Source organism: Austrofundulus limnaeus, unplaced genomic scaffold, assembly GCF_001266775.1.
Source record: "Austrofundulus limnaeus strain Quisiro unplaced genomic scaffold, Austrofundulus_limnaeus-1.0 Scaffold176, whole genome shotgun sequence".
Taxonomy (NCBI): domain Eukaryota; kingdom Metazoa; phylum Chordata; class Actinopteri; order Cyprinodontiformes; family Rivulidae; genus Austrofundulus; species Austrofundulus limnaeus.
In genome coordinates, this window is record NW_013952578.1 from 1,071,413 (window position 1) to 1,096,164 (window position 24,752).

At 38.9% G+C, this 24,752-nt stretch overlaps 1 protein-coding gene across 1 annotated transcript in view; it reads left to right on the top strand.

Moving 5' to 3' along the window:
* The window catches only part of LOC106524108 (glypican-5), an 81,086-nt gene that overhangs the window by 18,016 nt on the left and 38,318 nt on the right, over window positions 1-24,752 (top strand). Inside the window, exons 4-8 of the mRNA XM_014017771.1 lie at window positions 1,648-1,830; window positions 4,421-4,575; window positions 6,272-6,331; window positions 7,605-7,727; window positions 21,069-21,189. Of these exons, the coding sequence (XP_013873225.1) occupies window positions 1,648-1,830; window positions 4,421-4,575; window positions 6,272-6,331; window positions 7,605-7,727; window positions 21,069-21,189 (642 nt within the window). The remainder of the gene's footprint in view (window positions 1-1,647; window positions 1,831-4,420; window positions 4,576-6,271; window positions 6,332-7,604; window positions 7,728-21,068; window positions 21,190-24,752) is intronic.

Sequence of the window (24,752 nt, forward strand, 5' to 3'; positions counted from 1 at the left end):
CTTATTCAAAATCAATGCGGTCCCACGGCCCTCTGTGGCCCAAAGTTAAAAACTGTTGTTCTTTTGAGGCCCTCAAGGTGGCGCTCGCGGCCCATAGGCTAAGAATCTCTGTTATAAGGGATGGTGTGGAGTGGTTATTAAGAAACCCACTGATACCACAATAATTAACTTAAAGGGAACATATGCAAATCAACTTTTTAGCCATTAAAAACATTTTGTTATGTACTTGAAGTCTCTATGAGTTCAGAAAAGTTTAATTTGGTCTCTCCTGGTGTTGCAAAGATATCTTTAAATTCTGTTTGGGTCATATTTTTCAACTCATTTAGTTTTTTCCATTTTCTATGACGTTTTCGGAGCAATAACATCAAAGTTTTTGCAACGAAACTGCCAAGTAATGTCGGGACTTGCCAACTGAAAATTTGGTGGTCTTCATTCTCCTGCAGCTCTAGATCAGACTCTGGACAAGTCTTCCTTCATTAATTTTAATCAGTTTGTAAATAAAAAGTTTCTATGCTGCCATGTTGTCAAAAACCTCTCTATCAAACTAGAATGGGCGGCTCTGGAAGCTGGAGGGGGGCGGGGTATGACATGACACGCCTCATTTGGATTTAAAGAGACAGCCTTAAAATGAGTTAATCTGATACACACCTCAGAAAAGGGGTGAAAGAGGGGCTTGTGGAGTTACAGTAAGGAGGAATTCAGACCAAAGCATTGCATTTCCACTTTATTTAGACCCAAAATGAAGGATTTAAACATTAAAAAAAAGGATTTTAATGGGGACATCATGCAAAATCCACTTTTTTAGCTCTTAAATATGTTTTGTTGTGTACTTGGAATCTCTGGAGTGCAGAAAAGTTTAGTTTCTGCTGGTGCTGCAAAGATGTATATTAACCGTAGGAGGGGGGCGGGGCTTGAAGTGTCTTAAAGGAACAGTCACAAAACCAGCTGCTTTGAGGCACACCAGAAAGAGGCGCCAGTAAATTTAAAATAGGGAGGAATTCAGACCAAAGCATTGCAGTTCCACCTTACATAGACCCCAGCTGAATGATTTAAAACATGAAAAAGAAGGATTTTAAATCATGACATGTCTCCTTTAAGGAGTTGGTTTGTTTAATTCATTCTCAGAGAGTCTGTGACGCTCTTTAGAAACCGAGTCACGTTTCTAACCTGTCGCCAGTTAACCTTATCAGCTGGGAGGGGTGGAACTGGCAGCGTCTCCGAGCATCTCACTGGTTTGCTTTGAAATTCACCAGACAGCTTAAAGAACACCCACAAAAAAAAGCCCGAACCTGAATGATAACACTGTTTATGCTGCTCAAGCGTTTCTTAGAAAGCGGAGAATGTGTTGTAGAAGAAATAAAACCTCAGCGTGATTATTCTCAACAAGAACGAAGGACAGAATGCTCAAACGGCAAGAAAAAGAAAGAAGGAGCAAACTTTTAAAAAAAATTAAATCTTGATGTCCCTCTTACAACAGAATAATTTGCTTAATTAATACACCTCTTAGTGGTTATGTGGCTCCTGTGTTTCAAATGAAAACCAGATCTTATTTTATTCTGTTTTTTTTTTGGTTTGTAATTTTCATGGACTTTTTTTTCTGTATCCATTATTCGGTACTTTTCATTTTTCTTGCCTCTCCAACTCTAGGTGGGTGTTTCTGAACTGGGCGCCCCCTGGGGAAGCTTGGTGGTATTGCTCCAACGATTAGCTGCTACTTTAGCAACCAGCAGCAACCACAACAGCATGGAGTTGGCTCTTATGGCAGTTCGAAACCACGTGAACGATGCCATTCTGCACGCACAACTGCATGGCCCGCGAATCACAGCTACAGTAAGACGCAGACGCTTGGGAGACATTTGAACATGTAATTGTGTTTGATTAAAAAAAATTTTTTAGAAAAACCGAGAGCAGCCGTTTTCCACACATAATTTTTTCCCATGATTTTCTTGTGGAGAAGATTTTTTTTAGATAACGGTTAATTTTGGATGGTTTTCTCAAGATAATGGGTTATGTTTTTTTTGTGCATCGTACAGCAACCATGGAGACGACCCGATCCCCTCAGCTGGTGACCGATAAAGTTTATTATATCATCAAGATCACTGTGTAAATGCCTGCTGAACTGCAGTCAGGCCAGCTGTCTCCTTAAATGACAAAGGCTGATATGAAAGTTATCTGTACAAGACAAATCGCAGTTTCATACTGCGGAATGATACAAAAATGACACAAAATTATGAACACTAGGTTGCCTTCAAGCCGACATCTACCATCTCAATGGGATTTGCCTGGTTAAAGAACGGCAGTATTGTATAAAGTACCACAAAGTGATACTTGAGTAAAAGTACAAGTATCTTACCAAAAAATTACTTTGGTAAAAGTTAAAGTCTCCTTTAGGAATATTACTTGAGTAAAAGTCTTAAAGTATCTGATATTTTCTGTACTTAAGTATTAAAAGCGAAAGTATTGATTTAAAATGAGCAGTTAGATTTTCTGTAATGACATTTATTAGGAGGTGACCTCCCCAAAACAGTGCAGAAATATCATATTAAAACAATTGATGTTAAATTAAGGATGCAGTTGTCTAGTTGTTTCAGTTTAAATACATAAATCAAGGCTGCACAAACCTTTTCCCCATAATAAAAATCTATCTGAGGGCTGCGGCCAAATGTAATAATATAATTCATGAAATATACTCTACAGTCCTTTTATTTTAATTTTTCTTTTATTTTAATGATTATGTCACGATTATGTCCTGTGTGACATGATTTGTTTGTGTACAAACTAATACAGTATCAGAGTTTTATGTATTTATACTTCTCATTAAACCACAATTAAATCCACTCTGTTTGAGAGGCACAGTTTATATGGATAGTATTTGTTTTTCACAATAACAAGCTGGAATAAAAACAAGCAAAAATGAAATAAAAGTAACGACTTTCTACTTTGTGCCTTTTTTAAAAAAAATGTAAGGAGTAGAAAGTACAGATAACTGTGTGAAAATGTAAGAAGTAGAAGTAAAATGTAGGCTGAAAAATAATTACTCAAAGTACAGATACACAAAAATTATACTTAAGTACAGTAACAAAGTATTTGTACTTAGTTACTTTACAACTCTGAAGAATGGTAAATAAATAGCAAACTTCTTCAGTGACCAGCTGAGGGGACCAGGCCATGGTTACTGAATGATGCAAGATAGGAAAACCATCTGGAAATTAACTCGTTATCTCGAGAAAACGGTCCTCGTTATTTTGCGATAACGACGTAATGTCGACGTAACACGAGAAAACCATGGAAAGTAATTGTGTGCGGAAAACGGACGCTCTCGGCTTCCGTGGAAATCTAAATTGGCTTTGTAAACATCCTCACCAATAATAAAGTCATTTAAGCGCCGGGCTCAGAGAGAGAAAGGCCGTGGGTTTCTTTCTGCCCGGCAGTTGGATCTTCTTGTACCTAGATGGGCTAAAAACAGGCTCATTCTTCAGAGGGTCCGGGGCTCCCCTCGGTCTGTGTGTGTCCTCCTCAGCAGTGTGTGAGTGGGAATACAGATCCAGTGCCAGACAAAGACTGCGGTTGGCGGGACAACCCAAACCCAGAATGCTGCTTGAGTCTGAGTGATGAGAAAGTTTCTGTGGCTAATCTGTGGTCAAACAACACACACACACACACACACACACACACACACACACACACACACACACTGCTGGAGGAAAAGATAGTCACCATCTAACTCTAAAAGAACACTATGGACCTAGAGTAGATTCCTGAGAGATAAACAAACACCCACAGGCAGAATTAAGCCATTAATTGTGGCTAAAAAAACATTTTTAGTGAAAATTTGATTATTTTATTTATTTAATACACTTAAAAAGGCTGATTCTTTCAGCAAAGTATGTGAGCTATGTGTGATGTTTGAAAAGTCTACTCTTCTTCTCTTGTCTCGGCACACAATATAAATAACAAAATGGCCAACAAAAGGAGCAGTAAAGGTCAAGCTGAAGTCTAGAAGCCCCGCTTATAAGATCTTTTAATGAAGGATATTTCTCTTTTTCCTGCAGACAGTTTTATTGAACTTTTGGAAGATTGATTACTGTGGAATTGTCCAGTCAAATGTTATTAGAATAAATACAAATTATAGCTGACAAATTAGCAAAACTAGTTTTGGTTTTCTACTTAACTACAATTGGCAAAAATATATAATAATAGAGGGAAAACAGTGCAAAATCTTAAATAGGTTTTCTAGGAGTGGATTCGTCTTTTGACAGAGCTTGTGGCACAAAAGCAGTGACACCGGATCAATGGATTCAATTAAACAGAAGCTGGTTCTGCAAGCAAATGTCACAATGTGTGAACTCCATGTTTAACTTTCTGAAAACTGCTCCGGTCTTATAATAATAATAAAAAAAAAAACCTGTCTCCTGCGCAGGTAGAGAAAGTTTGTGGGCCCCACGCACCTGGTTCCATGATCAGCAGTACAAGATCAACCCAAGTACACACCACAACTCCAGAAACTTTACAAACCTCGAAAAGGTCGTCTGTGACTTCGCCTCCTTTGATTCAACAACCGTCACAGCCACGGAAGTGAGTTTTTCCACATCTGACATACGTCTTTAACTATATTAGAATATCTTAGGCAGGTAACTACAAAGGAAGGTTGCGTGTTCAAATCACGTCGGGGTCACCAAACTGTTAGAAATACGTGTTCTAATATCGACTGACGATCAGATTAAACCACAAATGTTAAATAATATGATCTGTAAGAGCGAAACCACACTGACCCAGAAACAGGAAGTCACCTGTTAAATACAGTACATTCCAGTATCTTCAATGCCTGAGTTCGCCCTCTGGTGGTCTACGGCTGAACCCCAGGCATTCAGACAAACAAACTTCACTCTTATTACAGCTTTATAAATATATGTGTTGTTTAATGATTTGGACATGTATCTACTCTATTTCAATTAACACATAATATATAACAATAACAATGTTATAATTAGACACCCTACTGATCTGTAATAATTATAAATTTCTTCATAGGGATGCACCGATATGAAAATTTCAGCCGCTATTGATATCCGATATTATTCTTGGTGTTATGGCCGATAACCGATTTTTACCGATATTACACAATTACAGAAATTATTTATATACATATACGCACAAACACACTTTGATAATGTAAGGGTGCATTCACACCAGCCCTGTTTAGTCCACTTTAATTGAACTCAAGTTTGTTTGCCTGGAAAGTCCGGTTCATTTGTGGGGTTTGAATAATTGAGCTCTGATTTGGACCCAAAAAAAGTGAACTCTGGTCTGCCTGTAAAAGTAGACAAACTCTGGTGTGGTTTGATTGCCTGTGTGAACGCCAAGCAGACCAGAGACCACTTCAAAGACCACTTCAAAAACAGGAAGTGGTTTATAACGCAGGTCATTCTGAGTAATAACAGTAATAAAGTTACTCATATCTTGATGAATACCCCGCTGGATGTCTGTATAAGGTGGACATCACTGCTGTGAAGTTGGATGCGCTCCTACTCGGTGAACGCTGCCTCACACGGAGCCGTCTCAGCCACCTCGTGTGGAAAAACAATATTCTCCGCAGTTCCACTCCATCTTCCTCTCATATTGAGCTCATTGTTGAAAACTATTTGTGGCACATTTGCCAAAACCAAAAAATTAATCCTACAACCACTGAAATCTGACGTTACTCCATGTTTGTTTACATTTTGCGAAGAAGGAAGTTGTGCTCCGTGTCTTTTTTCTGAGGTTTTCATGTTGATTCCTTCAGTGGTTCTTGGTGCAGCGCCCCCACAGGTGAGAAGGGGGACAGATTTTTTACACTTTTTTGTTTGACAAAGTGCAGTGTGAATGTGAATCGCACCAAATTAAAATGTAAACACGCTGCAAATTTGTCCATAATCGAATGGAGTCTACCGGACTATCAGGAGTAAATGTGACCTAAATAAATGACCAGAGCACTGACATGGCTCTCTGCTTCAGTTATTCCTGGCTGAGTAGTGTCACTATCACTATAATGATCAAACAGGTACCACTCGACCAACCATTTCCCCTCCCAGAACAGAAACACAAAGATAAAAAGGGGGAAATCAATACTGGATGTTAATATCGGCCCAGTTTTACTTATCAGACCGATATGCGAAAAAATAATCAATACCGGCCAATACCGACGTTAATGCCGATATATCATGCATCCCTACTTCAAACTGTACAAAATAGAATTTTACATTTAATCTGTTTTTTTACACGTTGTCTGCAGGTCATTCCCTCTTAAAGGCTCTAAAGGAGACAAGAGTCGAAGCCTGAAAAAACTCTCAAGGTGAGTTGTTCTGTTTCAGAACAAAAGTGTTGTTTTTCATATAAAGGAGAGGTCAAATAAATGAGTTGATGCCCAGTTATCTGTTTAATGTGATTATTTTATGGTTGTTAAATCTTTAACATTGAAAATCTTTAACATTGAAAAGTATTGTTTCAAGTAGCTTTAGATGGTTCGACTATTAAAAAGTCATGACGAAAATGTTCCAAACAAGCAGTGATTTAGTGGTTTTCAACCTTTTTTCTCTGAGGCCCTTTGTACTTATATCTATGATTTCCATTTAAAATTACCAGTCACTTATACTTAATTTTGACCAGAAAAAGTACAATAACAATCTTAGTGTCGTTAAAACTTTACACTTTCTTTAGATTCAGGGTAGGAAACACTGGTGCAGTGGTGGATGTAGGATTTTTCTGAGTAGGGTGCCACCAAGGGGTAGAGTCGCTAGGGGAGTTGTCCTGGAACTGGAAGGTCACCAGTTCGATCCCCAATTCCATCTGTCTCAGTTTTTGTGTCCTTGGGCAAGACAGTTCACCCCTAATGCCTCGATGTGTGTCCCATCAGTGTATGAATGTGATTGGCACTGATTAGTCTCCATAGTTGATTGCATGTTAGCTTTGTAGAGATCTAGTAGAGTGCTGTGTGAACGGGTAGATGAGGTCACAGACTGTAGTGGGAAGTGCTTTGAGTATCCTGGTTGGGTAGAAAGGCGCTATACAAGTACAGTCCATTTACCATAATATTTATAGAGGGTCCAAGTATTTGCTCAACATCCTTGCACACAAATACCCAGTTTTGGCACAGCGTATACATTTAACCAATCACACGTTTAAACACTTGTAAGGTAATTAAAAAAGCTAAATTAAGTAAATTCTCCTAACTAATTTTACATGCACTTCTATTGTACACAAAAATAATGTGTTTGGGAAATTAGAGACATGTGAGGAAATTCAGCCATTTTTTTTTCAGTTGAAAGACTTTTGCAGGATTGTTCAAAAAGAAAAGAAGACTTTTGTTAAGGTTCATGCTGGACTTTTTTTTTTTTTGACTCAATAGTGCCATTAGTGTATCGACAAGGAACTGCACTCAGCATCATAGCTCTCTGCAAAGGACAGATGAGTGACAGGACAGGGGGGGGGGGGGGCACTTCAGGGGGCCAGTCAAATTTCAGCTGGGGCTGATGCCCCTGTGGCCCCGCCCCTAGAACTGCCCCTGCGCTGGTGCAAATGTTTTATTTCAGCTGTGTTTTAATCGTGTGCAACTTTCTGTTCCGTAGAGAGTTTGAGGGCTCCATCCAGCGGTATCGGTGGTTTTTCTCTGAGCTGCCTGAAATACTCTGCGAAAGTGAAATGGAGGTCGAGCAGCACACCTGCTGGAGCGGTCAGGATGTTGTGGAAAGGTAAGCGTGTTGCATTATGTGCTTTTCTTTGTTTATGTATTGGATTTAAGCTTAAACGAGTCTTGCTACTTGTCCAACTGACTAAACAGAAACCATCCCAAATTTTATGAATCTTACCAGATTCAAAAGTACAAAGAACGAGATGAAAAGGCAGTATGTGTGTGTATTACTGTTACCAGAAGCTGCCAGTTTGGGGGTGGGGGTGGAGTGGAGGGTAACGAGGCTGGTAAGGTTAGAGAGTTTGTTTCCAGAGTCTTTCTTATGGTGATTACATTGGCAGCTCAAACTGGTAACGAGACAAATAGGAACACACACACAAACACGTTTGTTCTTCTATCCTCATGGGGACTTTCTACAGCCTAGCCCTGACCGCTTACCCCAAACCTAACATAAACTCAAATCAAACCTTAGTCCTAACCATAACCCCTGACTCAACGATGGTATTTACCAAAAGGGGGACGGGCCTTTGTCCCCGTAAGGTACAGTGGGTCCTCACAAGGCTGTGTGTACTGGGAAAATGGTCAGTCGTTCTCTCTAAGTAGCAAAACCATACACATGCAAATGCTCTTCAGAACATCCTTTCCTAACCATATACCAACACGGCCCCCTGAGCTACACACAGAGATTACAAGGTAATTGCACATGTTTATCCTTAAACAAACCCGCACACTTGGGTATTTAATTAAGTAAATGATCTCAAAAGGTAATTTATGGCTGTGATGGGACATTGTTCACAAATCAGTCTTATGGAATGGTGCCAGTGAAAACATCCTGCACATATTTTCTGTTTTGTCATTAGAGCTGCAGTGGGCCAGTAAACTTTGTGTTTAATGGTCTAGACTTTTCTTTATATTGTTTTGATATTTTATGAAAACTAAAGCAGCAGTCAAAAAGAAAAAAATAAGTAGGTCCTCTGGACGGGGTTTTCTTTAATTAAATGTTTCGTCTCTCCTCTAAGAGACTTCTTCAGTCTGAGGAGTTTCAGATGAACTCAGCCTTATAAGCACTGCCTCCACATGGTGGACAAACAGGTTAGTCACATGCAAAAGAGGGCCATCGCCTAACAACAGCTCTTTAGTGCCTTGATTAACTATTGTTCATGGAGGATCATGTGGCCTGTCACCTGACTATCGTTGGGGCCCTGATTCACACCTTTTGCTCACAGGGGGGCGGAGTCATACTTGCAATAACAGCGTTGTAGGAGGAGGACAAATGGACACGAAGGCCTCCACCTCTGTTTAATGGTGGATGGTTTTTCTTCACCAAAATGGCTTCTTTTACTCACCTCTCAAACCAACGTTTCTCTCTATCAAAGATGAGAACATCTTCATCCCTGAAAGAGTATTTTTTTCTTTTTGATTTTTCTACCTGGATTACTGAGATGCATCAGGACATAAAGGAGCAGTGTGTAAACATTTTAATGAATTTGGAAAGCTCAGTAACGGACTAGAAAAAAATTACTATGTCCTATTAATGTTTAAGAAATTTGAATTAGCCTTTTGATCATTGATGCAGTTCAGTTTATATAAACACTATGATGTGGGGAGTTTTCCAAGTCTTGAGCCATTTATCATTTTTTACATTTGCTTCCAATAAGACATACTTTTTCAAGACATTTTGGACTAGAATTTCAATCAGTAACTGATCGTGTTTCTACGTTTAAACAATATAAAGAACTAAAGAAAAAATGACAAATTATAATTATATAATAACGTATAAATAATAATAATTAAATTCCTTCTATTTATCGCTATAAATGAGAAATCCCCAAATCAGTTTTTCATAAACCATCTGTCCTCATGTTCTTGGTGAAGTTCTACTTGAAGGACTAGAGGATATCTGTGATGGACTGCAGCCAGCCTGAGCCTCTCTGACCTCTTTACATCTTCTCTTTTACCCGTCCATCCACCCATTAATTCATCCATCCATTCATCCCTCCGCCCTTCTATTCAGACTTTCGTTCATCTCCTCCACCCTCTGACCCACTTCACTTACAAAATGTCTGTGTTAGTGAGAGTGTCGGCATGTGAGAGAAACACTTAAAAAGCAGTAACGGATGAGGACGACTGAGGCTGGATGATGGGAGCTGGCCCGACCCTGCAGATGGTGAGGCGTCTGTGTGGGAAATAAGAAAGAACCCAAACAAGCCTGAAGCTACTAAAATGTTGTTGTTTTTCTTTTCGCTGGTGAATAGTGTCTAATCACTCCTGACCGTTCAACCATTATCCCCGAGACACTTTACCAAACACACAAACTGAACATATATCAACACTGCCACAGGAAATCACAGTGAAACTGTAATGTGAATGCTGAGCGTTGAATAACTGAAATTTGCTCCAGACAAAGCTGAAACTCAAGCAGAACACTAGCTAAAATAAAGCTAAATGCTAGCTTAAAAAAACGTAAATAAATTGAATAAATATTTGGACAAGGGGGGGAAATTAAGCATCATATATGCACTTTTGAGACAGCTTTGATATTTAAATTATTTATTTTTTTTATCTTTAATATAATTTACATGGTTTTTTTTTTGTTATACAGTGTAAAAAAAGAATGCATTATATATTGGAATTTCAGTGCTTCAACCATCAGTTTATTGTAATTTTGGATTAGTTATGCTGCTAACTTAAACTTTTCCCGTCAATGTTAAGGAAAATGCAGGGCACCACGTGTAAAAATAGAATATTAAAAAAGTCACTAACTCATTTTTATTTTTAGCTCACTTGTGACTAAAATCCTAGTTTAAACGAAATTGCTAACATTTTATTTTGTACATTTTGCACATTGTTACTAAAATGCTAAATTTAAATGTTAGGTATATTTTTTAAATCCTTAATCTAAATGTGTAAATCTAAATGTAAAAATAAATATAAAATGTTCCAGCTAAATGATAAAGCTTTCATTTCAAAATTTTAGAATTGAAAGCAGCCTTTGCTATTGGTGCACAGCTTTGTTGTGCCAATGCTACTAACGTTGCTAATGCTGCTAATGCTACTAACGTTGCTAATGCTGCTAATGCTACTAACGTTGCTAATGCTGCTAATGCTGCTAACGTTGCTAACGCTGCTGAAGATGTCATTTAAAATTTGTTTATTGAAACCAATATGGATGGTACCTGTGGTCCGTTCAGACACCAGCCACAACTGCAAGTTTAATGTATTGTAGGGTAAGCCTTAGCAGCTTTAGTAGCATTAGCAGTATTAGCTATTGCTTTTGTCACAGGATGATGACATCACAACAAAAGCACGCACCAACGGCAAAGGCTGTGTTCCATTCTGAAATACTTAAATGTCAACTTTAAAGGGAACATATTGTGCAAAATCCACTTTTTTTAGCTGTTAAATACGTTTTTATTGTGTACTTGGAGTCTGTAGGAAGGCAGAATAGTTTAATTTAGTATTTCTTTGTGCTGCAAAATCATCTTCATATTCAGTGTTCAGATGATACATTTTCATTAACTTGTAAATAAAACGTTTCTGCACTGCTAGAAAATGGTAACCACCTCTCTCAAACTGGAGTGGATCGGTCTGAAAGATGCAGGGGGGGCGGGGCTTAACACTGTTTAAAGAATCAAAACCAGAAACTTTGAGACACACCTCAGAAAAGGGGGAAAGGGGAGCCTTTAAAGTTACAATAAGGAGGAGTTCAGACCCAAAACTGAATGATTTTGATGTGAAAAAGTAAGATTAAAAAAGCATATCACTATAACATTTAGCCACAACGTTTATAGATTTACACATTTAGATTTAGGATGTAATATCTACAAGACATTTAACATTTAGTAAAACTTTTACACTCAAAGTGAGCTAAATAATGAAAATGTGTTAGTGACTTTTTTTTAGCATTTTGTTTTATGGCACCTCCATAAGGAAAATAGCTGATATTCAATCATAAACAGAAATGCAGCCTGATAATGTTCCTTTGTGTTGTTGGACTGCAATAGCTTATTGCCTCCAGAAGAGGGGAGCATCCCATCAACATGTCAAGAGATCCGTCATCCCGTCTGCTCCCTGCCTACCTCTGAAGAACTGCCACACCCAAAGTTTTCCATGAATCTTTTAAAATATCAAACTTAACACTGCAATAAACCTCACACCCTTTTATCACAGAGTCAGGAGGATGTTATTAAATGTCAGAAAGTATAAGTCTTGGGGGGGTGGTGTGGGCGTGAAGGTGGAGGCGAAGCAGTTTTTTTCCAGACCTAACCAGACCACAGCATATATCACCTTCACCCAGTACAATAAGAACAGGTACATGCCTCAGGTGTGAGTATATGTCATTTTGTGTGTGCGTACTCTATGTGTGAGTGTGTTTTGTGTGATTAAGTGCATGATCTAGAGCTCGTCTTCGCAGGAATGCAGCTAAGGTTTTAATTACAAGCCTCTATCAGAAATAACCACCACGTATAATTTTATCTTCACTGCTTTAAAGTGAAATGTGTTAGTGTCTCACACCACAGAGGCTTTAAACATTTGCTGCATAGAGGAGACACCAGAATGAATGAAAAGTGTGTGTTTGTGTTTCTATTGGCAGCCTTGGAGTAACCAATGGCAGCAGCGGAGCGGTATTGTCAGGATGGTGCTGGTGATTTATGTCCGTCGCTCTCCGGATCTTATTAAATGTCACTCAGAGTCGCACCTCGCCGTGGCGTTTGTGGCACCGTCTCTGCGGTATTATCATTTGGTGTCAAACACACAGCAGCTTCACAGTCTGTAATCTGCCCAGTGGCTCATTCAGAGCTCTGACAGCTTCTTATACGTTCACCGTGGCAGCAGATACCGGACAAAAGGGAAAAAAAAAACCACACCGTCACACTTTCCACTGCGGCTGATAATAAAATATTTCTGCACCTGCCAGATGGGAGTTATAATGTGTTTAAGGCTAAACCAAATATTCAAATTTTTCTGCTAAACTACACTTTTATTTTGTAATGAAGACGTGTTGAATAATGAAAATTAAATCAGCATTGTCACCACCTTCAGTTGTTGTTCTGCTGCTTTTAGCTTTTTGCTATGATCTTAGCTTTGAGCTAGTCTTGCTCGATTCTAGTTTCCCTTCTGCGCTCCGTCTTTGATTTCTCCCATAGATGCAAGTAGGGGTCTCTGCAGAACGTGTCGTCCTGTGGGCGGAGACTGCCCAAATCGTCATTGGCTGAGGTCTCAGTGTGGGCGGAGACGTCCCTGCTCGTGATTGACGGAGGTGTTGATGTGGGCAGAGATGGCCCAAGAGATCTCGGACGGTGGGGTATGGAGGCAGCAGGGGTTTGGTCGAGTCAGGCAGGAAGTAACGTTTATTTTTTAGATTAGTTTTAGTCATAACTTGAGAAAGAAAAGTGCTAGTTGCACGAAAGTTGAACGCTTTACATGTGAAAGGGTGTGTGACAGTGTGGCTCGGTCAAAACATCCCTAAATAGCCTGTAAAAAAAATAGTGATTTTTTTTTTGCGACCGTCAATCCGACCAATCACATCTCTTGGGCTATCTCCGCCCACATTGAAACCTCCGCCAATCACGAGCAGGGACGTCTCCGCCCACAGGACAAAACCTACTGCAGAGAGCCCTTACGCCGTAGATGAGGATTGCTCCGGTAGAATTTCAACCGGGCCAATCAGTGAACAAAAGGAGGAGTTGTGAACGATGTTGATTTTCTGTGCTGTTTCCATCTGCCTGTTTCGCAATGGCAGCAGAGGAAGTGAATGAAGCCAGTCCGTGTTGACAAGTCTTCCAAATTAAATTAAATTTGTTTCGTAAAACCTGCAGCATCATTTACAGCCATCTTGTATGGTGCGATAATTCTCTCTTCCCAGAAGGGGATGGTTGTTTACGGCACACACAATTTCCGGTTAGCTTCTTAGCTTAGCTTCCTTCACATACGAGCTGGTGCATTACATACTTCACAACCAAGCGTTAGCGACTAGGTAAACCAGATCCAACAGTCCACGCCTTCAGCGGGAAATTGCTTTTCAGTAGCTGAGAGTCCAGACCCTCTGTACGAAACAAAGCCATGAACAAGGAGATGGCTTTTACCAGGCTAGCTTTGAGCTATTGTTTTGCCAGTTTTAGCTTTTATGTTTAGTTTTGTGAATCTTAGCTTGTGGCATTTGTTTGGTTGATTTTAGCTTTTATCTACAGTTTTGTTGGTTTACTTTGCTATTCTTTGTTTATTGTGATTGTAGCTGATTTGCGATCCTTTAGATCAGCACTAAGTATTTCCGCTGCAATATTTTCTAGTTTCTAATGGAAAATCAGGTGTTTTAGGTAGATGTTATTGCTGCTGATACATATCTGCTAAAAGTTACAAATTGTGGATAGTTGCATATGACTCACTCGCAGCCTTGTCCTCTGCTTTTCACTGATAATGTTGTGCTCAAGGCCTTCCAGCACATTAATAATTGATCTGTCAACAACATATTGCACAGTCATAGCAATATAAATTGGCTGCTCTGGTCCAATTTCTAAGTTACCCTACCTGACATATCTTGGAATTGATTATCAATATCACCTGGAGCGTGAAATGTTCCGTCATCCTGGCCAAGAAGCTTCAGACCAATAAAGAGTAAAATTTTACTTTTTAAAAAAAGGTATTTCACACAGATGTTTCTGAAGTTAAGTATTTCAGTGTTGGAGTGTGCTGAGCAATCCACATGTTCGTATCGGTGCATGACAATTGGTTCATGTTTTATTGCGTTTCCAAGTTTTTATTCTTTCACATTTTTTTCAATTTAACTACTTCTTCATATATTGCTTTTGTAGCCATTCATATGTCAAAACATTCAACTATGACTTTGTTTTTATAACTATTTCTACTTTTCAAAATATTTCACATTTGTAACAAATATTTTCTTCAAACAAAAATTTTAGCATCTTTTTAATTAGGTAAAAAAATGTTCTCTTTGAAATCTGCTTCAACATGCTCTATTTTTTGTTTTTGTTTTATTTATCTTTATTTTTTGCTACTTATAGTAATTAGCTTGACATTTGCTTCTTTTAGCTTTTAGTTACCTTTTGGCTATTTTAGCTTTATGATAGTGCTTTTAGCTAGCATTTTAATTTTGTTGATGGTTGGTAGCTTTTTTGCTAATTAGAGCTTTATTTAGAGCTTTAAAACTTTTAATTTTTAGCTAGCATTTGGCTGCATGTAGCTTTTGGCTATTTTAGCTTTATGATAGTGCTTTTAGCTAGCATTTTAATTTTGTTGATGGTTGGTAGCTTTTTTGCTAATTAGAGCTTTATTTAGAGCTTTAAAACGTTTAATTTTTAGCTAGCATTTGGCTGCATGTAGCTTTTGGCTATTTTAGCTATATGATAGTGCTTTTAGCTAGCATTTTAATTTTGTTGATGGTTAGTAACTTTTGCTAATTATAGCTTTTAACTAGAGTTTTGATACTTTTAGATTTTAGCTAGTATTCGGCTGCATGTCGCTTTTACGTATCTGTTACTTTTATCTTTTTGCTAATGTTTTGCTCCTTTTAGTGATCTATTTATTTTAGCTTTAACATGAGTTTCAGCTTTTTCAGCACATTTCAGCAGTCATATATTGCTCAGCATTCACATTACATTTTCACTAAATATTTAATTTCTTTAGTTTCGTTAGAATTTTTTTTTTTGGTTTCCTGTCTGTAACACGAGAATATATATCATAAACCAAGCTCCTCAGTGCTCTCAAGATCATTTAAAATATATGTTACTGTAATTTGCATAATTTCACCTTGTGTATTTCCAATTATATCCAAAAGGTCATCAACATTGAACCTTTCTCTTTCTGTTTATTACATTATCAGTGAAATTTACAACCGGATTCTTATTATAAAGTGTAAAAATCTTTTCCTCTGGACTCGTTGGAAAAGTGTTGTTGAAGTTGTTTTCCTCTCAGCAGCTGATTACACAGATCTAATTTACAGACGTTCTGCTGCCTCCACCTTCAGGCTCTTAGATTCCATTTCCTACTGAGCTTTGAGATTCATTGGAGGAGAAAATTGTAATACTTACCGCAGCATTTTTCATGATTAGGTCTGTTGATTGTCCTTTACTAAACACAATAACCCTTGATGTTTATCTACTAACAAATGTCTTGTTGAAAAATTGCCGTCTTGGGCCTTGGAATAAATTAGTTTTGTTTCTTTAGCACTTATAAAATCATGTGCGAAGTAGCTACAAAAGTTTTTAAAAAATGGCGCCAATCTGTGGTTTTAAAGTCTTCCATAGGATCTGCCTGCTAGCCGCTCTCAGCTGCTTGCCACTCCTGTCAGTCTTCTAATAATGATGACGGGCACATTCCTGGCTTTAATGAAGATAAAAGGAAACATGACGTATGCCACAGTATTTATGAGATGTTGACAATAACAGATGCCGTGGATGTGTGGTGTTGAAACTGATCCCTGAAATCTTTGCTGGAGTCGGAGGAATCTTGGGATTTTCCCCCTCCAGCAAAAGTCTGTGGTTTTTAATCGCTCTTTTATTTATTCCTCTTTTTTATTTATGCTCATTCGTCACCCTCCCCCTCTCCTGCTCTCTGTTTGTTTTTGTTCCCATACTTTCCTCCTCATTTCCTTTTTACAAGAGCTTTCGGAGGGGGCTTTTATGACGTGTGTTAATGTGTTTTCATGTGGCCCAGCATCCTGTTATTATTGAAATCATCCTTTTTTTAAGACATGTTGGCACATTGTTTCCTGTTTCCCTTACGTATACCCAGTAGGACAATGACACGCAGAATTTAAATCACAGCATAAACAAAAACGATAAAGAATGCACCTTTTCATATTTTATTGACATTAGTGCAAATTGATAATCGATATTATCGGTTATCATGGTGAAATTACTGGAAACTGTTCATTTTAAAATAAAGAAAAAGCACAATGTTAATGTGGCTGCAGAGCTGTTGCACTGTATAAAGGTTGAACCCATTGATTTGTTCATTTGCAGTTTTTATTGAATAGAGCTAGAAAAATTAAAACGTTGAACCTATGACTTTTCAGCCACACGTGGACCAAATCATTATTAGCAGGTGCTAACCCACTGATTTATATTCAATGATAATTTGCAGAGATAAATATTGTTCCTCGGTTGGCTGGGAGGGGTTGAAGGGCTAAGCTCTCCCTGGTGTTTGCAATAAAAACTTTTAAATAAACACAAATTAAAACTGTTGCATCACATTTTCTGATATTTACAACAAAACTGGTGCCAAACAGTCTGGAGAAAAATCACAGGCTAACTTTACACAGCCTCGTTCATTTAATGTCTTCCGTGGTGCTTTATGATTGACAGAGGTCTTGTCCCCGCCCCCTCGTTTTGCTGCTGGTTGGGGCTAATTTTGTTCTGCCCAGGGTCAGCCCAAGCACACAGGCTTTAGCCAACGGGGGTACAATAACGTGCCTCCAGCGTGAGCGTACATGGGTGTGGTTTGGCGTAGAGTGATACGATGGAGAGTGAGATTAATGTAAACGAGGGGGATTATTCACTTGTTTACTTTACTGTCTTTGGAGGAAAAACCTGGAAGTGAAGAGGTTGGGGCAAAGGGAAAAGCTGCAAAACTAAAGCTTAAAGTGCCCGTGACATCAAATTTTTGTAATAAATATGAACTCATTTTTGGAAAGATAACATTGATAACATATTGCAAAACTAATTTCACACCGCTGAGATGAACAGTTGTTGAGATGTTTGCATGTGAAGAAACAGGAAGTGATGTCAAAGAGGAACGTCTGCATGTAAACAGAGAGTTGCTACAAGAGCTAGCACAGACTGTAGAGAAGAATCTGATGTTTCTTTAGATTATATTGAGTCACCATCAGAGAGATGAAGAACAGTTAAAGTTTTAAATATTGTTTCAATAAAGACCAGAGTTCATTTTCTTAAAGAGTTCCCCTTTGATGTCACTTCCTGTTTCACTTTAGCTGAGCCAAGTTCAAAAAGAAAATATGCGATTTATGTGACAAAATGAGTAAAATCATGTGTTTTATGCAAAGCTTCTTAAATATAAAGTTGTTTTATTTGACTTTCTTCACAGGCACTTTAACTGTGACCTGGTTTCCGCAAAAAGACTGGCCAATGGCAAGTGTAGCTAACAAATCTGTTTTCTCCTTGCAATTATAATTGAAACCCTAAATGCAGGTGAATTAGATAACTTACAGAGACTCTGTGAAACCTTGGTTTGTTGTGCTCAAAAAAGACATAATGACAATTTACAGCTTTTTCTTATTTCCGATTGGATGCTTTTGTTGTTTGAATCCAATCTGCACAGTTTTATTATATATCTACTGTATACAGTATATTATACATCTGGAAGCTCACCCTACAAATATCACCACCCATCACCAATAATGTTCCTGTTGTTGTCATTAGGATGACATCTCGCATTGTTTGAGTTGTTAGCTCTTCCTCACAATGGGAGCAAAAAAACATAAAAAGATTAAATATTATTTTAGAAAACAGGTGCAAAACTGCGAGAAATAATGTCCTGATGCATCTCAGTAATCCAGGTGGAAAAAAATCAAAAAAGAAAAAATAAGTAGGTCCTCTGGATGGGTTCTTCTTTAGTGAAAAGTTTTGTCTCTCCTCCAAGAGACTTCTTCAGTCTGATGAGTTTCAGGTGAACTCAGCCTTATAAGCCCTGCCTCCACATGATGGACAAACAGGTTAGTCACATGCAAAAGAGGGCCATTGCCTAACAATAGGCTTGATTAGTTCTATTGTTCATAGAGGGTCATGTGGCCCATCACCTGACCAGTGTCATGTTATGTGTATGTAGTGAATGCAAGCGGGGCTCGACATCCCCTTGTTTTTGTCTGTCTTTCCCTCTTTGTGTTGCGCATCATTGGGGTCCTGATTCACACCTTTTGCTCATGAGAAACAACTTTCTTTTCTACACTAACTTCAGTCTATTTAGTATGTTAAAAGTGTCAGCATTATTTGGTCTAATTTATTCGGTTCGATTCTGTTTCTATTGATGACTTTTGCTGCTCGTGCACTTGTTTTGTTTTTCTCCCTCTGCATTGTTATTTTCTTTTCGCCTCTGTAATTTTCCCATGAGTGCGTGTAGTCCTGTTGTTTCTTCAAATTAAATATGCAACTCTCGATGCGCTGATGTGAAATTGGCTGTCTGTCTGTGAACTTTGCTCAGAGCTGTTTTTGGAGAAACGTATCACACACGGATAGTTTATAGGCATTTCTCGGGAGCCCAGATAGTTAGCTGTCAGGCGTAATGAAGCCGAACACAGATCCAGACCAGGCAGAACTCACCTCGGGACGTTAACACGTTGTCTGGAAAAGGACCTTTAGCATATCGTGACCTTTTTTATCAGGAAGAATATGTGCACTGAATTATGATCTGTGTATGAATAAAAAGGGAGGGAGATAATTAAAGGCTTCATGCGCCGTATGAAGTTTTCTGTCTGATCCCAGCAGGATGGGGTCTTTTTTTTTTTTTTCCACTGCAGCATCTTCTTGGCATCGTTTTAGATTTATCCATGCAGTTTCTGCTCCTCAGTTCCCACAATCCTTTTCCCCTTGTTGCCACAGCCAGATCGTGTTTGTGTGTTCGAGGGTGTGGACTGTGGTGAGTTGGTGGCTGATTGTATTAGCTAGCAAAGCTGGTTAGGAGCCTAAAAATATGTGACTCATATAAACTTCTTCTTCTCTCTTGCTTTTCCTCTCACTCCATCTTTTCTTTTGATCCACCCACCCGCCTCCCTACACCGGTAAAATAATGTGACTCGTATTTACAGCAGGCTGCAGAGAGCGAAGCGTCGACGTGCAGAATGATCAAAGTTTACTCTAAAGTGACAGGATTTACATTTTCAAACCACTCCACCCATATCATAATTAAAATAGAAACATTCCTCAGGCACAAATAATCACAGAAAACCTATTAAAATGCACCCCATATTGTGATGTGGATGTTTTTATTTTGATAAATGAAAGTGAGGTCAAATGGATACTTTCTTAGATGGTTTAAATTACAGCAGCATGATGAATTTCAAAAGGATTTTGCATTTTGTATTTGCATAAACTTAGGCAACCTTGGAAAAAAAACTGATAGTACAGTGAAGTTTCAGAAAATATTCATAAATGGAGTTTTGTAAATGCCTGTTGGATAAGAAATGTGTGTGCAGGAATCATTTTGCAGGCTGAGTTTAGAGTTGATGACAGTTGCACCCATCAACAGCTTTTTCATTAATATTAACTTTTAATGAAATGAAAACGTGAAAATTTTTAGGATGGACTAAGTATGAGTATGTATCAGAAGTTAGATATTAGTGCAGATTTTTTCATGGTTTTTTCAACAATTATACCGGTTGCTTCAACAACATTAGCTTGCTAATGCTCATAGCGGTGCTGCGAGGAAAAGGGTAATGTATGTAATGTTCCAGTTATTCAAACACCTGAGTCGGTATTCAGACTCTCGGCTATAGAGAAGTGATTCTTGCAGGAGGCGTGGCCTCTGCTGCAGTTTAAAACGATTGTATCGGTTGGCCGTGACATTTGTCGCTGTGAAGGAAGCTAAGCTAAGAAGCTAACCGAAAATTGCATGCGCTGTAAACAACCCTACTGAGAGGAGAGAAGTACCGAGCTGAACGAGATGACTGTAAATGAGAGCTGCTGCTTTGTCAGACAAATTTATTTTAATTTGGAAGCCTTATCAACGCGGACAGTCTTCATTCACTTCCTCCACTGCCGTATGCTAAAATAACAAGCAGACACTGCGCAGAAAATCAACGTCGTTCAAAACACCGCCTTCTGTTCCTTGATTGGCCCGGATGAAAATTCTCCCGATGAAATCCTTGTCTATGGGAGAAGTCCCAGACGGAGCAGAGAAGGGAAACTAGTATACCACCCAGCACTGTTAAGTATTCATTTATGCAGACGACTCAGTAGATTAGTTACGTCTTTATTTGCATTTTCTTCTAGAATAAAACAATTTTTGTAATGTTTACATTTGCATTTTTTTTGTTCGGATGGCCAGATTTTATTTTTTTAATCAGAGCTCATTTGCAGGTTCCTGCTTCTCTTCTGAGAACTGAAAGCCAGTCCTTGTGATACAAATCTTTTTTTTTTTCTTTAAATAAATGATGCTCTGAGTTGAAGCTAGGTTTCAGATCAAAGATCAGGATGAGAAAAGCGGCGGTTACAGTAATGGTTAGGGTAAGTTTCCAAAAAAAAAAAAACTGTATGACGTGAAGCCCTCTGAAGTGATGGAAACTCAGTTCTGCTTGTGAGCATGAAGTCAGCACATTTAGTGAAATTACGAGTGCCGTGACTGTGAGATCTGAGGGAGAAGAGCGTCGTGCACGCAGTTCGACTGTACCAGGAAGTGCTTCATGTTTATCTCATGTTCTGCCTGTGTGCAGTTATGCAGGTCGGGTTGTTGGCAGCACTTTAAAAGCCCAGAAGGAGAACCCAGAGATGAGCGTACGCAACACAGATCCTGTCCTCAAGGAGGCGAAACAGAGGCTGGAGCAGCAAACGCAGGTAACAATAAAACCACATTCTCATAACAATCGTTCCAACACATTGTTCTAAAGTTCCTCTCCTGAATGAAACATTTATTTTAAACTCTGGTGTTTGCACAACTAAACCTTCTTTTCCCCACACAGATGTTAAAACTTTGCCCTCAATAAAACATCTTAGTTCCTGTCAAAGCTGTCACAGCGCTGAATATTCATGATCCCCCCTCCATAAAACTTTACGTTTGTACATTTAAATGGAGTTTTCCTTCCAGAATTAAAAAAGGAGTTTGCTGTAATAATCATTAAAGCTAAAATGTTGAACTTTGATGTAAATGGTCAAGATCTTTAGAAAGAGAGAGAGAGAGAGAAAAAACTATTAAAGAGGACATGTCACGCCAAAATCCAAATTTTTAGCAGTTAAATACATTTTGTTGTGGACTTGGAGTCTCTAAGAGTGCGGAAATATTGAATTTTATTTCTCGCGGTGCTGCGCAGATATCTTTATGTATTGTTTGGGTCATTTTTTTCAACCCGTTCGGTTTTCTCTATTTTCTGTGACCTTTTTTTGAACTATTATGTCAAATTACAAAACAGAACTTGTAAATAAGGTCTGGACTTACCAACAATTTGGTGGTGTTCATTCTCCTTTGGCTCTAGGTCAGACTCTGGCTCCAACATGTAGCCTAAGGCTGGATGGACAAGTCTTCCTTGTTGACATCTTTAAACTCATTTGTAAATGAAAAATGTTTCAGACTATATAAAAAATGATAAAATATATAGAGAGACTGATTACAGATAAAGAACTGATGGTAGGATGTGTCACGTTGTGTTTTTGGTTTTGATGCTAGGCTGTTTTTTTTTCTTGAGTTTATTCTTATTTTTGCCATTTCTTATTTCTCTTCAGTGTTTTCCTCCAGTCTGTTACCAGTGAAGATGGGGTAAATGGCTCCTTGAAGGGATCCGGATCTTGGGGAGCCGTTTGTTTCATAGAGCCGTTCAATAGAGCCGTTCGATTTTGAACGTATTGCGTCATCACGTAGGAAAATACGTCATCACGTAGGAAAATATGTCGTCACGTAGCCGTACGTAATGACAATCATCCCATCATGTGGGTGGAACCATGTGTTTATCAAGCGGAAACCCCCGTTCCCCTTTCACCGTGAGCTTCTGTACTCCACAACGCCGTCTGTTTTCCGTGAAAAAGCAAAGCGGGAGTGATTTAAGTATGAAAAATAAAGATTATATGAGGAATAAAATAAATAAAACTACAAATAGCTCGTTATTGCCCGTGATTCGGCTCCTATCGTTCGTTGTAAAGAGCTGTTCAAAAGATTCGTATCGTTCGCGAACGTCACATCTCTAGTTATCACTCCCCAGTCAGCTGCTTCCAATATCTGATCTGTCGTATGTATAGTCGTAAACCCCTCTATGAAATTAGAATGGACCGTTCTTGAAGCTGGAGGGAGTTGGGCTGTGAAGAGCCTTGTTTGAATTTAAAGAGACAGCCTCAAAACGAGTTGATCTTGAGACACACCTCAAAAGAGGGGCTTGTGGAGTTACAGTAAGGTGGAATTCAGACCAAAGCAACTCCACTGTATATATAGAACCCCCTCCTTTAAGAATTTTATCACCAGCCAAAAAACAAGAAAACATCTTCAACTTCCCACAGTGTTAAAATTTTAATGATTGAATTTATATGTATATCATTATTTATTTTTTAAGTACACAACAAACTCAAATGCTGCAGTTAAGTGGTGCTCTGAGTTAATGAGTCAAAATTGAAATACATTTTTTTGTGAAATGGATGCAGTTTATTCACCAAATGGCCAAAGAAAGACACATTAAGGACTGTATCTACAAGCAGCAGTAATGCAGGGTCAAGGCTCCTTGCAGATTTGGGGCAAAATTTCTCCTCGAGTTGGCAATCTGGGGAGGATTAATGGTGTCCTCGTTGCTAAATTGTGCCAGCAGATACTCATCCATAATGCAGTACCCTCAGGGAGTGACCCCAAAACCAAACAGAACCATCTTCAGAGCTAAGAAGACTGTGGATCTTAGAATTGATTTTACAACTCATACTATGAAAAATACTGGTTTTAACATTTTTAAGTGTGATTTGGAATTTTTATGCTGAAAAAAATTCAAATCTGAGCCAGATGTTTTTTTTTGTCCAGTGCCATAGCAATACTGACTTCAGCTCCAGGGTTTTCATTTTTTTTCAATTGAAGTTCTTTCTGTTCTCTTTAATATTGGTGGTAGGTCCATTAATCATAGTGCATTTACACGAGTAAAATGCCAAGTCAGCAATCACACGGCGTACATGTGGTGTGTGTTTGTGTTGCCACAAACACAAACGCTCTCCACACACGCTCCATTTAATCATTTATGTATGAGCTTTCTAGGGCTCATTAACTCAGTGTAACTGGTCTTGTAAGAGCATCTAATCGTACGTGAATATTCCTGTTTGATTTAGCGCAGACCTAAACACACAAAGGGAAAGGAAAAGTTCTGCGTTGTTGGAGACGGAACATCTTACAGCTGGAACGATTGTAATTAAACAGGTCAAAACATGAATTGAAGATAAACTTTCTGTTTGGTAAACTGAGAGAATCCAGATCTGTTCACACGAGACACAAGTGCACGCGGTGAGCTGTTGTTGTCATTTGAACAAGTTTAGCATGACCTTTCTTTTTGCCTGCTAGCTGGCCCAGTGGCGTCTCTTTGGGAGAAGCGATTTGTGTGAAGGACGCACATTAATGCATTCAATTTATTAATTATCATTCCTGTCTGCCGTGCGCCATTTTCACACTCCCACAACAAGGATGAGAGAAGGACGAAAATACGAAAGAAGACAAAGAAGCTTCTTTGGAATTTTAATGATTTCAGCAGCTGCGTTTTGAAGGGTTTTGTTTGTTTGCATGTCTGTTTTTTTTCCTCTTACCTCTCACTAACTCAATTTGTACTGTGTGCTAAACTTTTTCAGAAAGGGCTTTTAGAAAAACTCTGCCGTCTACTGGGATTATTTAGTGTAGCTAACCATTTATTGTTCCAATTAAGATTTGTGTCCGCATGCTCCGCTAATCAAGATGAGTCTAATCAAGCCTGTGGGAGCAGTTTTTTAATAGTGTATTTTTTGGACTATGGCTGTGTACAAAAATTCAGAGGCTTGGTCCTTCAAAGGACCCGGCCTACCAGGTCTAGGCGGGTTGGGTTCTTGGTGTGCCCGACCTACCAAGTCTAGATGGGCTGGGTCCTTGGCTGACCTGACCTACCAGGTCTAGGTGGACTAGGTTCTTGGTTGACCTGAACTACCAGGTCTAGGTGGGCTGCGTTCTTGGTTGACCCGACCTACCATGTCTAGGTGGGCTGGGTTCTTGTTTGACCTGACCTACCAGGTCTAGTTGGGCTGGGTCCTTGGTTGACCTGACCTACCAGGTCTAGTTGGGCTGCATTCTTGGTTGACCTGACCTACCAGGTCTAGTTGGGCTGAGTCCTTGGTTGACCTGACCTATCAGGTCTAGGTGGGCTGTGTCCTTGGTTGACCTGACCTACCAGGTCTAGTTGGGCTGAGTCCTTGGTTGACCT